The 20,541-nt window shown below is 43.8% G+C and overlaps 1 protein-coding gene across 4 annotated transcripts in view; it reads right to left on the bottom strand.

Annotated features, from left to right (window-relative positions):
- LOC115084588 overlaps positions 1 to 18,989 on the bottom strand; it is a 41,736-nt gene extending 22,747 nt beyond the window's left edge. The window contains exons 1-3 of one of the 4 annotated variants that reach the window (XR_003854599.1): positions 18,300 to 18,989; positions 13,434 to 13,515; positions 5,574 to 5,638 (exon numbers count right to left, since the gene is read on the bottom strand). Coding sequence is in view for 1 of the 4 variants with exons in the window: in XM_029589651.1 (XP_029445511.1) it covers positions 6,380 to 8,749 (2,370 nt within the window). In the remaining 3 variants the exon portion in view is untranslated. Of the gene's footprint in view, positions 1 to 5,573; positions 5,639 to 5,814; positions 13,516 to 18,299 lie in introns of those variants that run through there. The other 3 variants (XR_003854600.1, XM_029589651.1, XR_003854601.1) reach the window with 3 other exon arrangements.
- Between the last annotated feature and the right edge of the window lie 1,552 nt (positions 18,990 to 20,541).

Genomic DNA, 20,541 nt, shown 5'->3' with positions numbered 1-20,541 from the left:
CAGAGTTTACCACCTCTACTTTACGCTCTATTACATCAACTCTTGTAGTAAGAGTAATTACTTGATTCTGTACAGAAGAAACTTGTTGTTGTAAATTAGAAGCTACATTATCAAGTTTCCCTTCTAACCTGTTTACAGTAGCATTCAAACTGCTTACTAAGTCCCAAATGGCTCCCAACGTAACTGTCTCTGGCCTTGTTGTTAAAGGCCTTACATCCACAGCAGTCTCAGGTTGGGGAGATCGTTGTTGTAGACCTGTAGGAAATATAGGAGGTTCCCCTGTTTCAAGGGGAACTTCCTCAATTCCTTCCCTTCCTGATATTAGGGACGAGGATTCTCCCCCAGATGCATTCTTTTGCGCCCCCTCTTCGGAGGGCAAGGATACAGTTCCTCCTCCTGTTTCTCGCTGGAAAGGAGACGGTCGGTACACAGGACTAAGGGAAGCCTCCTCCTGGGAGGCCGCTTGTTCTCCTTCCAAGGGGCCTCCAAGGGAGTCCTTGGAATCCTCATTTTTAAACTGTGTCATGAAGCGGTCTATCTCTAATTGTAAAAGGGGGGGAAGGGGTTCTGAGGGAAACACCCTTACCCTCCCTTTTCTTTTAGCAGGCATATAAAATATAAGAAACAACTAAACAATTGAAACCAGCCGCTTCAAAAAGTACCTGTATCCAAATGATCTCAGTTATGAAGGTCAGATGAAGGGTTCCTTCCTCTATCCGTCTTAATCCGGACTAAGCCGGACAAAGCCGTGCGCACCCCTTGGGTGCGCACGGCTTTGGTGACGCGCCGGCGGCGATGACGCGCCGCAGCTGCGTCGTTTTTGTGGCTCACGGCTCCTCCCACTCACGACAGCAGGGGCGGGGTGTTGGTCCGGTCCCGGAAGAGGGGCCCAGCAATCTGGTCTCCGGCTCTCCTGACGCCGCCGCGGCGTTTTTGTGGCTCACGGCTCCTCCCACTCACGACAGCAGGGGCGGGGTGTTGGTCCGGTCCCGGAAGAGGGGCCCAGCAATCTGGTCTCCGGCTCTCCTGACGCCGCCGCGGCGTTTTTGTGGCTCACGGCTCCTCCCACTCACGACAGCAGGGGCGGGGTGTTGGTCCGGTCCCGGAAGAGGGGCCCAGCAATCTGGTCTCCCTTCGCTTTCTTTTTTGACACCTGCTCTTTTGCTTTTGATTTCTGTTTTACATTTTTTAAATGTTTTTCAAATATAGTATTTCAATCTCTATTTGTATTTTCTTTTTTGTTTAATGGCTCATCTGTCTTTTAAAATCTTTTAAAATTGTCTTTAATTCTTTTCATAGCAATTCGTTATTGAGGCTAGAGTGACCACTCTGATATAATGCTGCCATTTGTAATTTGAGTTTCATCTTCCTTTATCTTACTGCTTTTGGCTCATGCTCAAACACAGGCTGCACAGATTAATAGCATTTTATTTATTTATTTATTTAACGGTTTTTATATACCAACGTTCATCGAGGATATCACGTCGGTGTACATTGAACAGGAGTATGGCGCCGAAGGCGTTTGACAATAAACATGAAAGAATATATGAGTTTAGACTTGAGTGAATAACGTAACATAGGAGAAATACAAGGTAGTATAAGAGATATATAAGATATATAATGGCAAAACAATGCTATATAATATATACAATATAAGGAACACAGCAAGATGCATTGGGACTGAAAGAGGGGGTACCGATAGGTGGCACTAAAAGGGGGGAGGGAGGGATTCAAAGAAGGGAGTTAGCTAAAGGGGATTGAGGGAGGATAGGCTAAGAGGATGTGTGCATGCGGAGAGTAGGAGGCCAAGGTGTAGATATTAGGAGTAAGCCTGTGAGAATAGCCACATTTTGAGATTTTGCTTAAAGTTTTTTGGGCATGTGAAATACCTAAGCATAAAAGGCACTATTCATGCCAATCTTGCCACTCTGTTTTGGGGAGGTTTTAGTCATTCTATTTTTATTGAAGTTTACTAAAGAGATTAAATTTTAGAACATCCTACGAATTAATAAAACTATAAGCACTATAACACCTTAAAACAAAAGATAAATACTGAATGATTCTTTAATGTGAAATAAAGAGAGAGCTAGTCTATTTTCCGCATCAAAACACTTCAGAAAATGAAAATAACTGAAGGTAGATCAAGCAATGATAGAAGCGTGAGAAGGGTTTCACAAGCTCTGAAGCACTTTCTGAGATGGAGGTAGCAGGATCATTTACAAAGCACTCACCCTCATCCACAAAACCACTCACAATCGCGACATGTCCTGGTTCCAAGATCACCTCCAAATCCGCGTTCACAACAGACCTACCAGAGCGCAACACCTTGCCACAATGCATACTCCCTCTCCTAAAATGTCCAAACTTAAATCCACCAGGGCACGTGCTCTCTCCCTAGCCGGACCCGCCCTCTGGAACAAAATGCCTCCAACCCTTCGCTTAGAATCTTGTCATAAAAGATTCAAACAGAACCTCAAGACCTGGCTCTTCAAACAGGCCTTCTCCTAACCCCCCTCATAATTTCATTGTTTCCTCTTCGCTCCGTTGAAACTCTGTTGAATTATCCAGTATACCCCAGCTAGTTCACCCCTCCTCTCCCCTTCCCCCCTTTATTCCCAGCCACCTTTTATGCCAGGTGTTCTCCTGTGCACTTTGCCTCCCTCTCCCGGCTTAAGCCCTACCTATATCACCAGTCACTTCACACAATGTTACCCACTTTTAACTCTCCTGTCACAATTTTATTCTCTGTAAAACTTAAACTGTTAATAACCTAATTATTCATGACTGCCTCATAACAACGCTTAATTTGTAACTAGTTCTCTGTATTGCCTATTGTTTTACTTGCTCATGTTTATCATGGTTACCTTTATTAACGTTCACCTTGTAACTCGTTCTATGTAAAGCTTGTTGCTATGTTCAGCTGCCGGCGCACGAACCTCCAGCAGGGCCGCACGAAGGAAGCCTCAGGACCGCCCCCGGACCGCTGCCACACGACCAGACCCGCCCTCTTCCTGCCCCTTTTTCGAAGCCCCGGGACATACGCGTGTCCTGGGGCTTGGGCGCGCCGCCGAGCCTATACAGTGCTCCTACCATGTGACAGGGGCCGGCCAATGGCACGGATACCCTGTCACATGGTAAGGGCAAAGGGGCATCGGCGCCATTTTTTTTTTTAGAACAGCTGATGCCTGGGAACAGGAAATCTTTCCCCGAGGCCCCCCTGGATCTCTCCCCGAGGCCCCCCGAGGCCTCCCTGGACCACCAGGTAATTTTAAAAGGTTTTGGGGGGGTCGGGAGGGTCGGGTCGATTTAAAGGGTCGGGTGGGTTTTTTTTTTTTAGTGGCACGGGCCTCCCTAAAAAAAAAGGGTCGGGAGGGTGGGGGAGGCTAAGGGGGGTCGATTTAAAGGGTCGGGTGGGTTTTTTTTTTATCGGGCCATTGGCGCCATTTTAATTAGTGGCAGCCAAAATGGCGCCAATGGCCCGAGAGCGGGAGATCGCGCCGGGACACCCCCCCACTGGACCACCAGGTAACTTAATATTTTGGAGGGGTTTGGGAGGGTGGGGGAGGGTAAGGAATTGGTTTTAAAGGGTCGGGGTGGGTTTAGGGGTTGTTTTGGTGTGCCAGTTTTCCCGCCCTCCCCCAAATAATTCCCGTGCCCTATTTAACGATACAATACAAATGCCCCTGATGTATTGTATCATGCACTCTAACGATTTAGAACGATTTTAAAATTATCTGACGATAATTTTAATCGTTCAAAAACGATTCACATCCCTAATGAGCACTGATTTGAAACTAGGTGTCTTACTTAAGAAACTGCCCAAAACATGGCCTAAGAATGCCGCACCCCCATCCCCCGCATCCGGCTAAAAGTGGGTTTGCGGAGAACATCACACATACTTCTAGAGAGCTAATTCACAGCCGTTCATGTGGGTAACTCTAGCGACGGACCCGGGTAAACAGGAAACCCAGGAATTTCCCTCCTTCGGTTTGGCTAGTGGAGCACGCTTCCAGCCTGATTTGGAGGGACGGACTCCCAGGGCTTGGTTTTGGGCCCATTTCCAAAAATAATGATCTGAGGTTGATATTTTGAATCTACTCAAATTATTTAGCAGTAGATTTGCAAACATTAAGAGTGGGTGCGTAGGTCTCCACCTGCAGTTTTCAAAGGGAAAGAAGGAACATCCTCTCCCTCTGAAATTCAGCCCAAAGTCATCAGATAAAAAGTCTCTCCAAGGCTTTGCAGCTAAGTGGGCAGCTTGATAGATTGACTGGTGTGAGGCAATTGTCAGAAAGCCGATTGACAGGGATACATCGGTCTTTACTCAAGTCAATGAATTTGATTATTACTTGCAGCAAAAAGGGGAGAGGCCCAGAGCTGGGTGGTGCTGGTCGATAGTGCAGGGATTTCCTTAGGAAATCCCCAAGGGCTGGTTTTCCACAGTGGGCTTTGTGACTTCTAGAAAAGATAGGTGCAGTGATCGCGGGTACTGACAGATCCCTGCAGTGCAGCTGGTCTTTTCACTTTAGAGGGAAACAACCGTAGGCGAAACGTCAGCTCACCAGGGGGCAGCGCAAAATTGAACCCAAAAGTGACTTGTATTGCAAACAGTTGTCAACAGACTGAGTCTTTCTAATCTTTGAGTCATTCACTCACAATTCACTACCCCTTTCTACTGGATTTTTATCTCGCCTCCCTCTCCCAATGCACAGGAGCCTGGGAACTTTCAGAAGCAGACAACAGAAACACTGATCCCCCTTGTACTTTATAAAAGACTTCTTAAGCAGAGAGCAAAATGGTAGCTCCTTGACTGTGCAGTCACCTCTGGGGTATGCAGCTGTGCATCCTGCATGATGGCTGCTTCACAGAGGATCAGGGGAGAAAGATGAAGGTGCAGGAGGGGGTGTTCTCTGCCTACCTGGTTTTCTAATTAATCCCCAAGCATACAGGGAGAACGGAGTCAAGAGCACACACATTTAGGTAAACAACAGCAGAATAATGTGCGGCAATCAATTAAACTGGACAATACCACTTTAACCAAAACACTAGTATTTTAATTCAACATGTGCACAGAGCCCTGTGTGATTACTCATTTTTACTCTACGATTAAACCTTTGTGCACAATTGCTGTGTGCACATATTGAATTAAAATACTAGTGTTTTGGTTAAAGTGGTATTGTCCAGTTTAATTGATTGCCGCACATTATTCTGCTGTTGTTTTTTTCTAATAATCCCACCAGGATGTGGATGGTATAGTTCAGAATCCATTCATCCAGCTCTTCTTCAGCCCTCACAATGTTATGTATGGTACCCAGAAGAACAAAAAGAGCACTTAATGGGTCCTATGTATCAAAATTAAACAGCAAAAGGCACCACTCACTAATAATTATATATTGATGGAGGCTCCAAAACAATAATCAATATTTCTTTCACAAGTTGTCAATAGTTATTTTGTAGTTTAGACTTATAGCCCGTCTAAACAGTTCATATAACATCCATCAAAATTGGTTAACAAAAAATCTAAAAATGATATACACACAGTATCAATGGTTGTAATATCACTGTCAATATACCTGACAGCGGCCGATGTTTCGCTGCAACCTCGCAGCTTCTTCAGGGGTAAGTATACCTTTAAAAACTACAAGAAACAGGCAGATAATTAACAAATAGCTATGTAATTAAATCAAATCAAATCAAATAAGAGTATATATGTAGAGGAGCTAACCTCCTTAATACTGGACACAAGATATCACAACAAACAATATATATATAAAATCAATATTAATTAATTAATTAACAGACGGGTAATTATAATAATTATCAATATAATTAAATCAAATCAAATCAAAATATAGAGGAGCTAACCTCCTTATTACTGGACACAAGGTCTCACAAAGAACTTATGTATAAACAAGGACAGAAACCGCTAACTGCAGTTAGATAGAATGGTCATAAAGCAAGTTTGCTTACCGTAAACGGTGTTTCCATAGATAGCAGGATGAATCAGCCATGCTGTTATGGGCTGTCCGTTCAGGCCCGGGAGGCAGAGCTTGTCTAAGTAAGATACAGAGCTTTGCTCTGTGCGGCTGCGCGAAGGTTCCCGTGCTGGTAGAAACAGATTCTCCTCAGTCTGTAATATAGCTGTAATCGTTGTAGGAAGTGATCTGTCCAGGGAGGAGGGTGGGTCGCATGGCTGATTCATCCTGCTATCTACGGAAACACCGTTTACGGTAAGCAAACTTGCTTTTCCCGTCGATAGCAGGCTGAATCAGCCATGCTGTTATGGGAGTCCCCAGCTAAAGGTCACGCCTGTTTGTATTATATATGTCTCTTTTTTTTTTTTTTGGCGTGACCCATTGAGTGGACAGAGCACTCCAATCTAGTGAATAATAGTATTTAGTACTGCACGTCCAAACGTAGTATCATCTGTCAATTGTTGCTTTATGCAGTAGTGTTCCGTGAAGGTATGTACAGAAGACCAAGTTGCTGCTCTGCATATCTCCAGTGGTGTTACTTGCTGGAGATGTGCAATGGATGTGGAGAGTGCTCGCACTTGATGTGCGTGAGGGGGCGAAGCGAGGGAGAGATTCCTCTTCTCATAACAGAATTTTATACAGTGGATTATCCACGCGGATATGGTGCGTTTTGCTACCGGTAGTCCTGGAGCATTCGGGTTAAAGGTGAGAAATAGTTGGGATGGTCTCGTTATGGTACTTGTTCGCTGTAAGTAAGTACGCAAGGCCCTCTTGCAGTCTAATGTGTGAAGCGATTGATGCCGCTCGTCTTGATGTGGTGGCAGCGAAAAGGTAGGTAGAACTATGTCCTGATTTAGGTGGAAAGCTGATACAATTTTAGGTAAAAGGGAAGGGTGTGTACGAAGTACCACTCTGTCCTGAAATAACTTTAGGTATGGCGAGTAATGGACCAAAGCTTGCAATTCGCTGACTCTGCGTGCTGATGTAATTGCTACTAGAAAGACTACTTTCCAGGTTAGATACTTCATATGCGCCACCTCCATTGGTTCAAACGGTGGCAACATCAGTTGTTCCAAAACTACATTGAGATCCCAAGGAATTCTTGGTTTTGATAATGGAGGTCGTAGATGAGATAATCCAATCATGAAGTGAGAAAGTAACGGGTGTGTGGATACTGATTTTCCATTAACAGGTAAATGAAAAGCTGCAATTGCACTGAGATGAACTCGAATAGAGGCCGTGGCTAGGCCGGAATCATATAGTGAATACAGGTAGTCCATAAGAAACTTTGGTGTACAATTTCGGGGGTTTAGCTGGCGAGTCGTACACCAGTTAGTATATCTGTGCCACTTCGAATAATAGTTTTTTCGAGTGGAGGGTTTTCTGGACGCTATCAATACGTCCTGGACTTGAGTGGATAGTCCCATGTCCGTTAGTAAGTCCCGTTCAGTCAACACGCCGTTAGGTGTAAGAAGTCGTGCATCGGGTGAAGAAGAGTGCCGTCTTCCTGAGAGAGAAGATCTTCTCTGTTTCCAAGGGGAATGTGACGATCGATAGAGAGTTTGAGCAGGTATGAGTACCATGGTTGTCTCGGCCATGCTGGGGCTATCAGTATGAGATCTGCTCGGTCCTGTATGCATTTCTGTATTGTTCGGTTCAGTAGTGGAATCGGTGGGAATGCGTACATGAGATGTTTGGTCCATGATAGGAGGAAAGCATCTTGTGTCAGTCTGTGTTTGCTGGCTTTTAAGGAGCAAAACCGTTGTACCTTCTTGTTGGTTTCTGTGGCGAAGAGGTCCACGAAAGGAGTGCCCCACCTCTGGAAGATTGTGTCGGCTACCTCTTGGTGGAGTGCCCATTCGTGTGGGTGAAACACCCTGCTGAGATGGTCTGCTCTGGTGTTGATTACTCCTGGGAGATATGTAGCTTGCAAATGTATGGAATGTTTGGTTGTCCATTCCAGAATCTGGAGTGTTTCTTTGCAAAGGTTCCACGAACCTGACCCTCCTTGCTTGTTTATGTAAAACATGGCAACTTGATTGTCTGTGTAGACCATGACTCTTCTGCCCTGTAGATGTGCTCGGAAGGTCTGTAAAGCATTTCGTATGGCTCGAAGTTCCAGGAGATTGATTTGCATAGTGGATTCGCTGGGTGACCAACGGCCCTGTGTTTCTAAATGGTCTAGATGGGCTCCCTATCCGATATGTGATGCATCTGTAGTTAGGACCGCATTGTGTGGAGGTACTCTGAACAGCGAACCGTTTGTGAGAGTCCTTGGGCGTAACCACCAATTGATGTCTAGTAACATTGGTGATGTGACCGTTATCATGTGTGATAGTGGCTGACGGTGTTGAGACCACTGTTGTTTCAAACCCCACTGCAGTCGGCGTATATGAAGTCTGGTGTTTTGCACTGTGTATATCGCTGCCGACATATGGCCCAACAGAGTTAGAATTTGACGAGCAGAAACCTTTCTTTGCCATTTCGTATGCAGTAACAGGGATCTTAAGTTCTTTCTCCTGTCCTCTGGTAGGAACGCTCTGCTCAGAGGGGTTTTTAAAAGTGCTCCGATGAACTGAAGCGATTGAGTCGGAGTTAGTTTGGATTTTTGAAAATTCACTACTAAGCCCAATGTCTGTAGACATTGAATGGTTTGTTGAACCTGATGTTGCAAGGTGACTGGGTCTGATGCTACAATGAGCCAGTCGTCCAGATATGGAAAGATTTGTATCATTGCTTTTCTGAGGTGGGCCGCCACCACCACCACCATACATTTGGTGAAGACTCTCGGTGCCGTCGCCAGTCCAAAAGGTAGCACTTTGTACTGGTAGTGGCGGTCTCCATAGTGAAAACTGAGGTATTTCCACGAGGTGGGATGCATTGGGATATGCGTGTATGCATCCTTTAGGTCTAGGGAGCACATCCAATCGTTGGGTTGGAGTAGCGGAAGAATGGACTTTAAGGATACCATTTTGAACTTTTCTTTGGTTAAGTATTTGTTGAGCTCTCTGAGGTCTAGGATCGGCCGTAGCTCGTTTGTTTTCTTTGGAATAGAACCCCTTGTTCCATGCGGAACGTGGTATAATTTGAATTGCGTTCTGGTGAAGGAGGTGAGATATTTCCTGTGATAACTGAAGGTGGTTGTTCCTGGTAATAGGTCGTGTTGGTAAATGTGGAAGGGGGGGTTGTTGAGAAAGGGAGACGGTATCCCTCCACTTCAATGTTGAGAACCCAACGGTCTGATGTTATGTTTGACCATGCTTGTGAAAATTGTTGTATTCTTCCTGCTAGGGGAGGTAGAGAGTGGGGTGGCCCTATTACCTTCAAAAAGACGGTTGGCTTTTTGTGGTGGAAGTCAAAGGTTGTGTTGTATTTCGTTGATTTCTTGGCCTTCTCCGCCGAGGCTGAGGTTGGGAGACTTGTTGTCTCTGAGGCTGTTGATAATTGTATGAGCGATATGGAATGTATGGTCTGTATGTTCTTCTCTGGAAAGGTTGTCTTCTTTGCTGAGGGTAAAACCTTCGAGGCGTCGTAGTGAAAGTCGATGGATTTTCTAGCGATTGAACTGCTAGCGATTGCTCTTTTAATTTTGAAACTGTTTCTTGTAATTGAGTTCCAAACAAGTTATCACCTCGACAAGGTAAGTTAGCTAATTTGTCATGAACATCATCTCTAATTGCACTAGCTCTCAACCATGCTATACGTCTTGCTGCTATCGCCGATGCCGAAGTGCGAGAGGTTGTTTCAAAGGATTTGTAAATAGAACGCAGAAGATGTCTTATTCCCTCTTCCATGTCTAAAATAGGTTGAGGTGTGCTTAAATCTGTTGATGGAATCAGTGTTTTTATTTGCTGCAGGGAATCATAGAGGTATTGGACCATGTAGAATTGATGCTGTCCAATACGCGCTGCTAGCATAGCAGACTGAAAAGTCTTTTTTGCGAAATCATCCAACGACTTGTGGTCTTTCCCCGGTGGAGTGTTTGAATGGGTTCTGGATTTTTTCGCCTTTTGAAAAGCAGACTCTACAACTACTGAACTGTGTGGGAGTTGAGGCGTAGCGTAATAAGGTGACTGTTTTAGTTTGTATTTTATATCCATCTTCCTGGAGACTGATGGCAAGTTATATGGTGTTTCCCAGGATTTCTCTAATAGAGTATTGTTTATTCTAAAGGAAAACACAGCTGTAATAGTTAACTTTGAGACTTTATTAGGGAAAGACAGAGACAAAGGGAATAGAGACAGATACTGGAACAAAGTACAGATAAGTTTGTTCCAGGGAGCGACAGATCCATACAAATGTATAATCACCAAGTCACTCAAAGTTCCAGTAATGTGTAGAACCTTTTATACCTTCCATACTGACCAATCAGAACATATTGAGAGTGTTATTTCTAGATAAGTGCAGGGCTTCTGATTTGGGAATATATTAGACCAATCAGCTAATGGGTCTGGGGTGTTGGCTGGCTGCATTCCAGCATGTAGTCAGAGTCCTTTGTTTCCTTTAATTTCAAACTAGCATTCTTGAATACAGCAGAGATGCGGTACTTCAGAAAGTCAGTGCATAATATAACATACATTCCCCTCTTGAAGGGTTTTTGCCTAGAAACCCTTCACATATGGGCGGGGCCGTGGGTGCCTGTCTTAGGTTGTCCCTTACATCCTAAGCTAGCCTTAGGTGAAGGAATCTTACCCATCATTGGCTAAACCCCCACTATTGTTCCCTACCCATTTAATTCATGGGGAAGCTCATGTATGTCCATCATTAAAAGCTGACGGATAGTAGTTACTTGATCTTGCACTGCAGATGAAGAATTGACCATAATGTTCAATCCGGGCAGCCTGGGCATGGCAGCAGCGATGGAAGATCCAAATCGTCAAAGGCAGAGGCATACGCATGGTAGGCAAAGGCATAGCAAAAGTCCAAAACATCATAGTAGTCCGGCAGGGTATTGATAGCGCTATGCAGTATTATGACAACAACATGTAGTATGTAGCAGTGAAAACAATCGCTGTATGGACAGTCCTAATTCAACTGTGGCAGTCACCTGTCCAAGAGATGATCCAACTATGGATGGAAAAGCTTCTAAACCAGTTCTAGTCAAGGGGTATAAGCTATTAATGTAGATGAGGGCTAGTAATACTGATTTATCTTCGGGTACATCTGAGAAAGCGGGACTGATACCCATCTTAAATGATGGTAAGTCTGAGTGTAATAGGAGATAATCATAGAAACAAGTGACAGATGATTCTGTGAGAAAGTCTTTAGCATGTTATATGATCTAAAACTAAATAATGTTCGTTGCAGGATTGCTAAACCATCAATGTGAGTCTTTGCACAAGTAAAAAGAAATGTAGTAAAATAAAAAATCAGAAATAAGAAAATATTATACCTTCCCCTCTGGAATCCCAAATGTAAACATACTAGCATATAAATAGAGATAAAAGAACATTTCAAGAAACACATAATAGAAATATTTGAACTGAAGATTTCTACAAGTGTGAAAATTGCATAACCTCAAAATATATTATGAAGTTTGGAAATTTAAATCATGGCACTTGCAAAAAGGCATAATAACCAAATACATATAACAATCAATTATCGCATGGCAGATCAAGGTACATTAATTCATGTGATCAAGAAAACTTCATCAGGGTAAAGAATAAAACAAAAAAGAAATCAGGCCAAATAAGTAAATAACTCAGGTCATATAATGAAGTACTGTTGGGCTGGCTTGCTAAGACAAGCTCTGAATTCAAACAATCAATGGAATATTCATGTTATTCAGTAGGATGTATTAATCTTTCACTAATCAAGGCCTTAATGAAATATGCATGTATTTGGAACATGTGTGTGGGTGTGGGTGTCAAATGTAATAAACAGAATCACAGACAACTCATGGCAGACACTACATAGAACATAGATTTCACAAGACCAACATATATCAATTTATTACACAAATAGACATACGATGTCTTCATAACATCCAGACAGACAACAATTAACACATATGTTTGAGCTCAAAAATGAAAACAAAAGTAAAAACAAACCAAAAAGGAGTGTCAAACGCGTTTGAAAAATGCCAGGAAAACAAAAACCAGAATTCTGTTTAAAAATGGAAAAATAAAAATAAAAATGGAAAAAATGTAGAAAAACAAAATACAGCCTGAATATATTCATGACAGGAAGGACGTTGACCTGAATAAAAGGAAAGGTAACATACAAAAAATAATACCAATAGTTAGGTATAAACTTAAAGAATGAATTCGGTCAGCAGCACTCAGAGCTGAAATTCAATATGAAATACCAAGCAATTAGGATTTGCAAGAAAAAGCAAGTGAGGTTTACTGAAATGTAATGACTATAGCACGTTAAAGAAGCATAACTCGTTCAATGTTTTTTTGTACATTCAAAATAAACAAACAAACTAATCAGCATACCCATGCCAAAGTTCCCTCTGTATACATACACACCCTTCAATAGAATAGCCCAAATCCTGAATCAACTCCTCCCCTCATCTCCCTTTTTTTTTGTTTTTTGAAATGAAAACTTTATTTAGTTAATCAAACAATATCCGTTCAATATTTGTGTAAACCTATCCCTATATGTAAACAATGCAGACACATGTCCATGGCAAAGGTCATTAGGCCACTGTTAAAAAGCCAGAAGTCGTCCCTACAGACTCAACTTTTGAAAACCAGTTGGGCATATTTTATCATCTAAAATGTTAACTACAACATGCATTACACACCATCTTTCTTGTCCCCAGTATTGCCTATTGTTGTATATTTCACCTCTTTGTGTTCCCACATTCATTGGGTGACACCTTACCATGTGTATACATGACCTCTCTATATATTTGCTAAATATATCCGCGTCGATTGATGACATCATAGAAAACTTACAACATGTATTGAAACACCATGTATCCCAAGGGATATAGGGGTAACAGAAGGCATAAACGGCATTGTCATATATCACCACGGTATTGGCATAGGCTGCAACGTGCTGCAGGTATGCTTGCAGGCTACACTAGAGAATAAAAACACCAGGGAAATTGCAAAAGATTGTAAAGTCCATAGAAAGGCACATGAAGACAGGAAACTTTCCAGGGAGTTTACTAGCATCGATAGAATTAGAAGGGGGAAAATAAGCAGACAGCCATACAACATATTTGGGCTTGTATTACTGTCAAAGTTGGGAAACTAAACAGATCAATTTAGTAAAGGAAGTCTCTTCATCTCTCCTATGGCACAGGGAAAACAGAATTCTAGCAAATAAAAAGTAGAAAAACAGTGGCAGAAAATGTAATGCAGGAAGTAAGATGTTAGTAACAAATACAACTCCTGTAACGCAGGAAGTAAAAAAGAAAGGATTATAATCTCAGCACAGAACACCATCTGTAAAAGTAACTGAAAAGTCATAAAAATAGAAACTGTCGATGCATCTGTGCCTCACCGGATGTCCAGCAGGAGTCCCCTCAATGGACTCCCTGCAGTCAGCTACAGACAGGTTATATTCAAACACTGGTGAGAAACACCTAAAAAAAACAGAATGTAAAGAAACAAAGTGTGTTCACAAGCAGGACACTAAGCTACAAAGAGATCACTGCCAACACTGCCAGGGGAAAATAAACGTGTGAAACAACAAAACATAGAGATGTGCTTCGTTTTTTTCTACCGGGTCGTTTTTCGGTTCGAGTACTTCGTGGTACATTTCGGGTTTTCTCATTTCGTTTTCCCGAAAAACGAAACGAGGAAACCCAAAAACGGGGCCGAAAAACGAATCAGTAATCGAAGCTAAAAAAAACCCACCCCAAGCACTTAAAAACGTTTTAAAGCATACATATACAACCCCCCCCCATCCCGATCCCTCCCCAAGACTTACGAAGATCCCTGGTGGTCCAGCGGGGTCCCGGCTTCTATTTGCCCTCCGTGCCCTCCGTGCCAGTGCAAGCCGCGCGCCTCCGAATAGCCCGAACTACCATGTCACAGGGGCTTTCGGCGCTATTGGCCAGCCCCTGTCACATGGCCATCGGCGCCATCTTGTGCTCCTATCATGTGACAGGAGCTGACCAATGGCGCCGAAAGCCTCTGTGACATAGTATGGGCAAAGGCTATCGGCGCCATTTTGGTTACTGGCAGCCGAAAACGAAATCGCTCCCGGACCCCTGCTGGATCCCCAGGGATTATTGGCAAGCCTTGGGGGGGTCAGGAGGGGGCTCCTGACCCCCCAAGGCTTGCCAATAATCCCTGGGGGTCCAGCAGGGGTCCGGGAGCGATTTCGTTTTCGGCTGCCAGTAACCAAAATGGCGCCGATAGCCTTTGCCCATACTATGTCACAGAGGCTTTCGGCGCCATTGGTCAGCTCCTGTCACATGATAGGAGCACAAGATGGCGCCGATGGCCATGTGACAGGGGCTGGCCAATAGCGCCGAAAGCCCCTGTGACATGGTAGTTCGGGCTATTCACTATTCAGCACCATTTTGAGGCGCGCGGCTTGCACTGGCACGGAGGGCACGGAGGGAAAATGGAGGCCGGGACCCCGCTGGACCACCAGGGATCTTCGTAAGTGTTAGGGAGGGATAGGGATCGGGATCAGGATCGGGGGGGGGGGTATTAGCTAATTTAAATGTTTGGGGTGGTTTGGGGTGTTTTTTTTATTTAAAAAAAAAAATTTGTGCCCCTCTCCCCAGGCAAACCCGAAAACCGAATTTTCCCCGAAAGTCGGGGAAAATTCATTTCGGGTTTCGGGGACAACGAAATGCCAACGAAGTAGGAAATTTCGTTGAATTTCCTACTTCGGGCGAAAAACGATACACATCTCTACAAAACATTGTTAATAGAATCAATTAGGAATTACAAGAAAACAAACCTAGGGAGTGCTTTAAATGTATTAATGTGAGTACTAAACCATTGAATGCCTGAACCAAACCCCACTAATGACTGCATGCCAAAGAAGCCCAACTCTTCCAGTGGCACTCTGTATACAAAGAATCTAAACTATGTCAGTATCTCTGTACTTTCAAAATATAAGTGAAATTTACCATGTACTCTCTTTCCCACTGACCTCCACTGAAGTAAGCCCACACTGAATCAACCCCCCTTTCTCGTAACTACCTGATTTTTGTTACTAAGAGCTGCACAATTAACCCCTTAACTACCAGTGGAAGGAGAGTTTGAAAGCACAAACACCAGGAAATGCTTGATCAAGTACGCCAAATACATAAAGCAATGGCAGGAAAGTGCCATCCAGCACTGGAAACAATTACTCAAAACAAATAGAAAAAAGCAACAAAAAAGATTAAAGAACAGTGATCACCTTAAAAAGAAATGAGAAAAAGAGAAAAGAACAGAACCACAGAATATACAGACAACCAAAATTGGATGGTGCCACAGAAAGAAGGAGGAAAAGGAAAAATATAGGCCCAGAGAAACATGCCATACAAAATAAGTGGAATACAAGATAACACAGGGGCACATCCAAGTTACACAGCTGTAGGAGCAAATGCTATAACAGCGAAATACCAGGGGTAGAGCTAATGGCCTGAAGGGATCAATAATGTCATTGGTAGACAGTGAGCCGTCCAAGGAAGCGACCCACAGTGTGTTGCTGAAAGAATGTGGAAAGTAAACATCCAGCCATACCGCGGAGTGGGGCATGCTGTAACTACATATTGGGTTGGAACGAAACAGAACAAATTATTAAGATTTAGGAACTGGACGTCATCTGTGTCGCTGAAAAAACATGCATGCAAATTATTAAACCTAAAAACAGCAAATGGCCTGACAAAGTAGTGAAATGTTCCCAGTAGAAGGTGACATGAAAGCCAGTTATACCGTGACTCCCGTAGAAAAATAGTGGTCAATAATTAAAAACTAGTAACAAAAACACTGTGACACAGCCCAGAACACATGCTGGAAAATAAACTAATTACACACAAAAATAAAAGCAGGCAGGTCCATTGTTTGTACTACTGCAGAGGCAGAAAAGATGTAATGGAAACATAGGGATTAGGACCTAGGAAAAGCAAAATGTCCTCTGCGAAGGAGAAAAGAAATCAAATAATTAAATGAAAATAGTTGTAAATAAACAACTATGGAAACAAGCAGGACAAGGACAAAACAGGAGATGCTACTAGAGACGAAAGGTTTATTACAGAACTTTGGTATACAGAGAAAAGACTGAGAAACTAAGCAAAAAAAAAACAGCAGGTAGACCTAGACGAGATGGAAGGAGGCGAGGGGAAGCACACCAGCCCTCCCCTTCTCTATGTCCTGCTCCAAAGGAATGCCAGGAATGTCAAGGGGAGGGGTAGACACACACTCAACCAGCACAGCCAGGCACACGGAAAAACTCCAGATCCCAGAGAGCACTGCGAAAGCTGAAGGGAGGGGGGAATGAGGTCTTCACCTCCACCAGCATGCCCAAAAGAAACGAAAGGAGGGGAGGGGGGGGGGGGGGGGTTGGTCACCACGCCCCGATCCCTCTCCGCTTAACATAAAGAAATACATAAGAAGGGGGAGAAAGGGCATACGTACACCAAACGAAAACTACATGTCTCAGCAACCAACAAAGGGGCACACCCACAGCTCAACACAAAAAAAAGTTTTTAACAGGCAATGTTTATTTATTTAGTTATTTAAAATCTTTTCTATATCACAAAGATGTACAATGAGGCACGTAAAATATATATTTGGTGAAACTCTTACAAAACGTAAAACAGCCAGAGCACATGAAGAGCCAGGAGATTATACAGCACCAAAGCAAAACGAAAAAGATAAGCACAGACAGACACACACAGAGATTCCACATGCAACATGAACCGCAGAAGCACAAAAGGTAGAGAGAGAGCCAGATATGCCCCATCAGCATATACCGCTGTAGCAAGGGCAACCTCTGAATACACAAAGTGCAGGGTACTCCCTGCGGAGATAAAGGAACGGCAGAAAGCCACACGCAATCAGTACCTAGGGAAAAAATGCAGGGGCAGAAGGAGACGGAACAGGGACAAAGGAGTGTGAAAGCATGGGTAAAATAAGGAAGGGAAGGGGTAATGGATATAGGATGTATGGGTCCCGAGGAATCAGCAGGATATGATAAGTAGAGATGTGAATCGTGTCCTCGATCATCTTAACGATCGATTTCGGCTGGGAGGGGGAGGGAATCGTATTGTTGCCGTTTGTGTGTGTAAAGTATCGTCATAATCGTTACAATCGTGAGCCGGCACACTAAAACCCCCTAAAACCCACCCCCGACCCTTTAAATTAAATCCCCCACCCTCCCGAACCCCCCCCCAAATGCATTAAATTACCTGGGAGTCCTCCGTAGCGGCGGTCCGTGGCTAAATCGGGGGAAGGGGAGAGCACGAAAACCGGCACACTAGATCGTGAGGTCTTCAGCCGGCGCCATTTTTCAAAATGTCTGCCGCAAAATGGCGGCGGCCATAGACGAAAACGATTCGACGCAAGAGGTCGTTCCGGACCCCCGCTGGACTTTTGGCAAGTCATGTGGGGGTCAGGAGGCCCCCCCAAGCTGGCCAAAAGTTTCCTGGGGGTCCAGCGGGGGTCCGGAACGACCTCTTGCGTCGAATCGTTTTCGTCTATGGCCGCCGCCATTTTGCGGCGGACATTTTGAAAAATGGCGCCGGCTGAAGACCTCACGATCTAGTGTGCCGGTTTTCGTGCTCTCCCCCTTCCCCCGATTTATGATTTTTTGACGATAAATCGGGGGAATTGGTATTGTATCGTGGCCCTAACGATTTTTGACCATTTAAAATATATCGGACGATATTTTAAATGGTCAAAAAACGATTCACATCCTTAATGATAAGAGAGACACAGGGCAACACAAACCTGAACCAGCAGGAGGTACTCCCCTTTCGTCCTTAAAAAGCATAATGTCCCACCTTCGGGATAAAACTGTCTCCAACGGAAACACAGTGTAAAGTTCCTTCTACCGTAATAGTCCCAGAAATCGGTATATGAACAAAAGCCAAGGGACAGAATAGGGACCCAAAAGTCAGGGTGGTAGGGGGTACTAAAGAAAACCTCACTGCAGCAACATTTTCCTCTAAAAGTAAAGTCTCAGAGCTCTGCAGCAAGCACTGTTTACTATAGAGCAGGGAAACAGACCAGAGACAAAGGAACAGCTCAGCAGGCCTATGCAAAGAGATAACAAAGTGGACTAGTAGAATTAACCCCTACAGCACATTACTGACCTCCCATGGTTGCAGACCAGAAGTTAGACAATAAAACAAGTTACCAATTGGTAAACAGTAAACAATTTAAAGTCACCCTTATGACAAAGTGACGTATTTCTTACCTTCACCAAATTCACACCAGCAACACTCCAGGCGCTGGAACTCTGTTGCAGCGAACGGTAACCTTTGGACTTTAAGCAACAAGACGGACAGGCTGCTTAAACAAAAGCAAAACAAAGTGAAACTAGCCAAACAACATACCTTCAGTAGTTTCCTCCCCTTTGAGGAAAATCAAACCGAAAGCTCAACTACAATACTCAAGAGAAAATCCCAGCTGGACTTTCAGCAAATTCTAGACAACTTCACACCAGACGAAGTCCCTAAGACTTTCAAATCTGGAGGCTCCAGACCCTCTCGTCCAGACCGGGGGCTGAGCACGAAGCGCAGGGAAAAGGTCAACTCTCTGGTCCAATCAGTCAGGAGAGGCAAGGTACAGCTGCAAAAGAAAACCCGTTCCTCTGCTACCACATGTTTATTCTAAAGGAAAACACAGCTGTAATAGTTAACTTTGAGACTTTATTAGGGAAAGACAGAGACAAAGGGAATAGAGACAGATACTGGAACAAAGTACAGATAAGTTTGTTCCAGGGAGCGACAGGTCCATACAAATGTATAATCACCAAGTCACTCAAAGTTCCAGTAATGTGTAGAACCTTTTATACCTTCCATACTGACCAATCAGAACATATTGAGAGTGTTATTTCTAGATAAGTGCAGGGCTTCTGATTTGGGAATATATTAGACCAATCAGCTAATGGGTAAGAACATAAGAACATAAGAAATTGCCATGCTGGGACAGACCAAGGGTCCATCAAGCCCATCATCCTGTTTCCAACAGAGGCCAAAAACCAGGCCACAAGAACCTGGCAATTACCCAAACACTGGGTCTGGGGTGTTGGCTGGCTGCATTCCAGCATGTAGTCAGAGTCCTTTGTTTCCTTTAATTTCAAACTAGCATTCTTGAATACAGCAGAGATGAGGTACTTCAGAAAGTCAGTGCATAATATAACATACAGAATCCAGAACCTTATGTGAAGGCAGACTGGTTGGTTCGGACGGTAAATCAAATATCTTTAGCAGATCTAAAGCATCTGCTCTAGGGTCCGGCACCTTTTGAATCTCAAGATGCAAGGCATTTCCCACTTTTTCTATGAATTTTGGGTATGCAAGATCTTCCGGAGGTGAATATGGTTGTTGATGTTCCTCCTCGGGCTCGGAAGGATAAGGGGTAGATGGATGTGAATGAGGACGCTGAGGCAAGTTGCTTAGGTCTGGTGTGGGTGGATGGGGGATACTTGGTTCTTTCGGTTCGAAAGAAATGGGATCAGGAAGTAATGGTAGGATGCCTGATCCTGGAGGTTCCATGTTTATAGGAGTAGATGGTTGCCGTGGTGGCAGCGCCAGGGCTTGTTGAAGTGTGCACATCATACCCGAAAATAAGGAAGAGATGTGCTGCAGGGTCTGAGTAACCTCTGGTTGTGGAGTAGTTCCCCCCTCCGTAATAGGGAGAAAGGGCGGGTTGCCTGGACTTTCCCTTTGATGTTCCCTAGAGTGGGAGCAAGACTGTGAGCTGCTAATGTTATAAGAATGACGGTGTACTGAAGAACAACTGGAAATCGGAGACGATGAGGAGCTTAGGGAAATTGGCACAAAGGTGCTTCTTTATCCCCAGTGTTTATCTCTTTCTGTATCACAGTATTTCTTTCTATGCTTTCTGCCATTCCTCTGTCTTTTCTCATAGTAACTTAGCATGATTACCTCTCTCTCTTCCCTCTCATCAGCCCAGCACGGGCTCTGCTCAGCCCTAGCCTACGTCTCTCCCCCAGGGCAGTTTCTGGACAAAACAGCACCCAGTCTGGGCAGGGATTGCTTAGGGTACTCCCCTTCCCTATTGGTATTGAGTACCCACATAAAAGGGTGATTTGGTGCCGTCCCTACCCAAGTTTGGCACTGCAAAGTAATGCACAGCTGTTTATCTCCCCTTCCATGGCCACATCTGTATTTCCCCTTTTTTTATTTATTTTATTTAGTGGTTTTTATATCCCGATAACCGTTTACACATCGTTTCGGTTTACAAGGAACATTGAGATTCTAACATATTGAGTTACAAGGAACATTATGAGTATAAGGTAACGCATAAACAGATATGGCATATGAAACATTTACAATAAACATTGTGATTATACAGTATTGGATTACAAGAAACAAAGAGGTAAGGAGGTCTAGCATAACTGAAATATAATGCAAACCATTTATATTTACATAGGACATTTTACATTTATATTTACATAGGACATAGGTAGC

This window comes from Rhinatrema bivittatum, chromosome 2 (assembly GCF_901001135.1).
Source record: "Rhinatrema bivittatum chromosome 2, aRhiBiv1.1, whole genome shotgun sequence".
Classification (NCBI taxonomy): domain Eukaryota; kingdom Metazoa; phylum Chordata; class Amphibia; order Gymnophiona; family Rhinatrematidae; genus Rhinatrema; species Rhinatrema bivittatum.
This window is presented reverse-complemented; position numbering and strand designations above follow the sequence as displayed.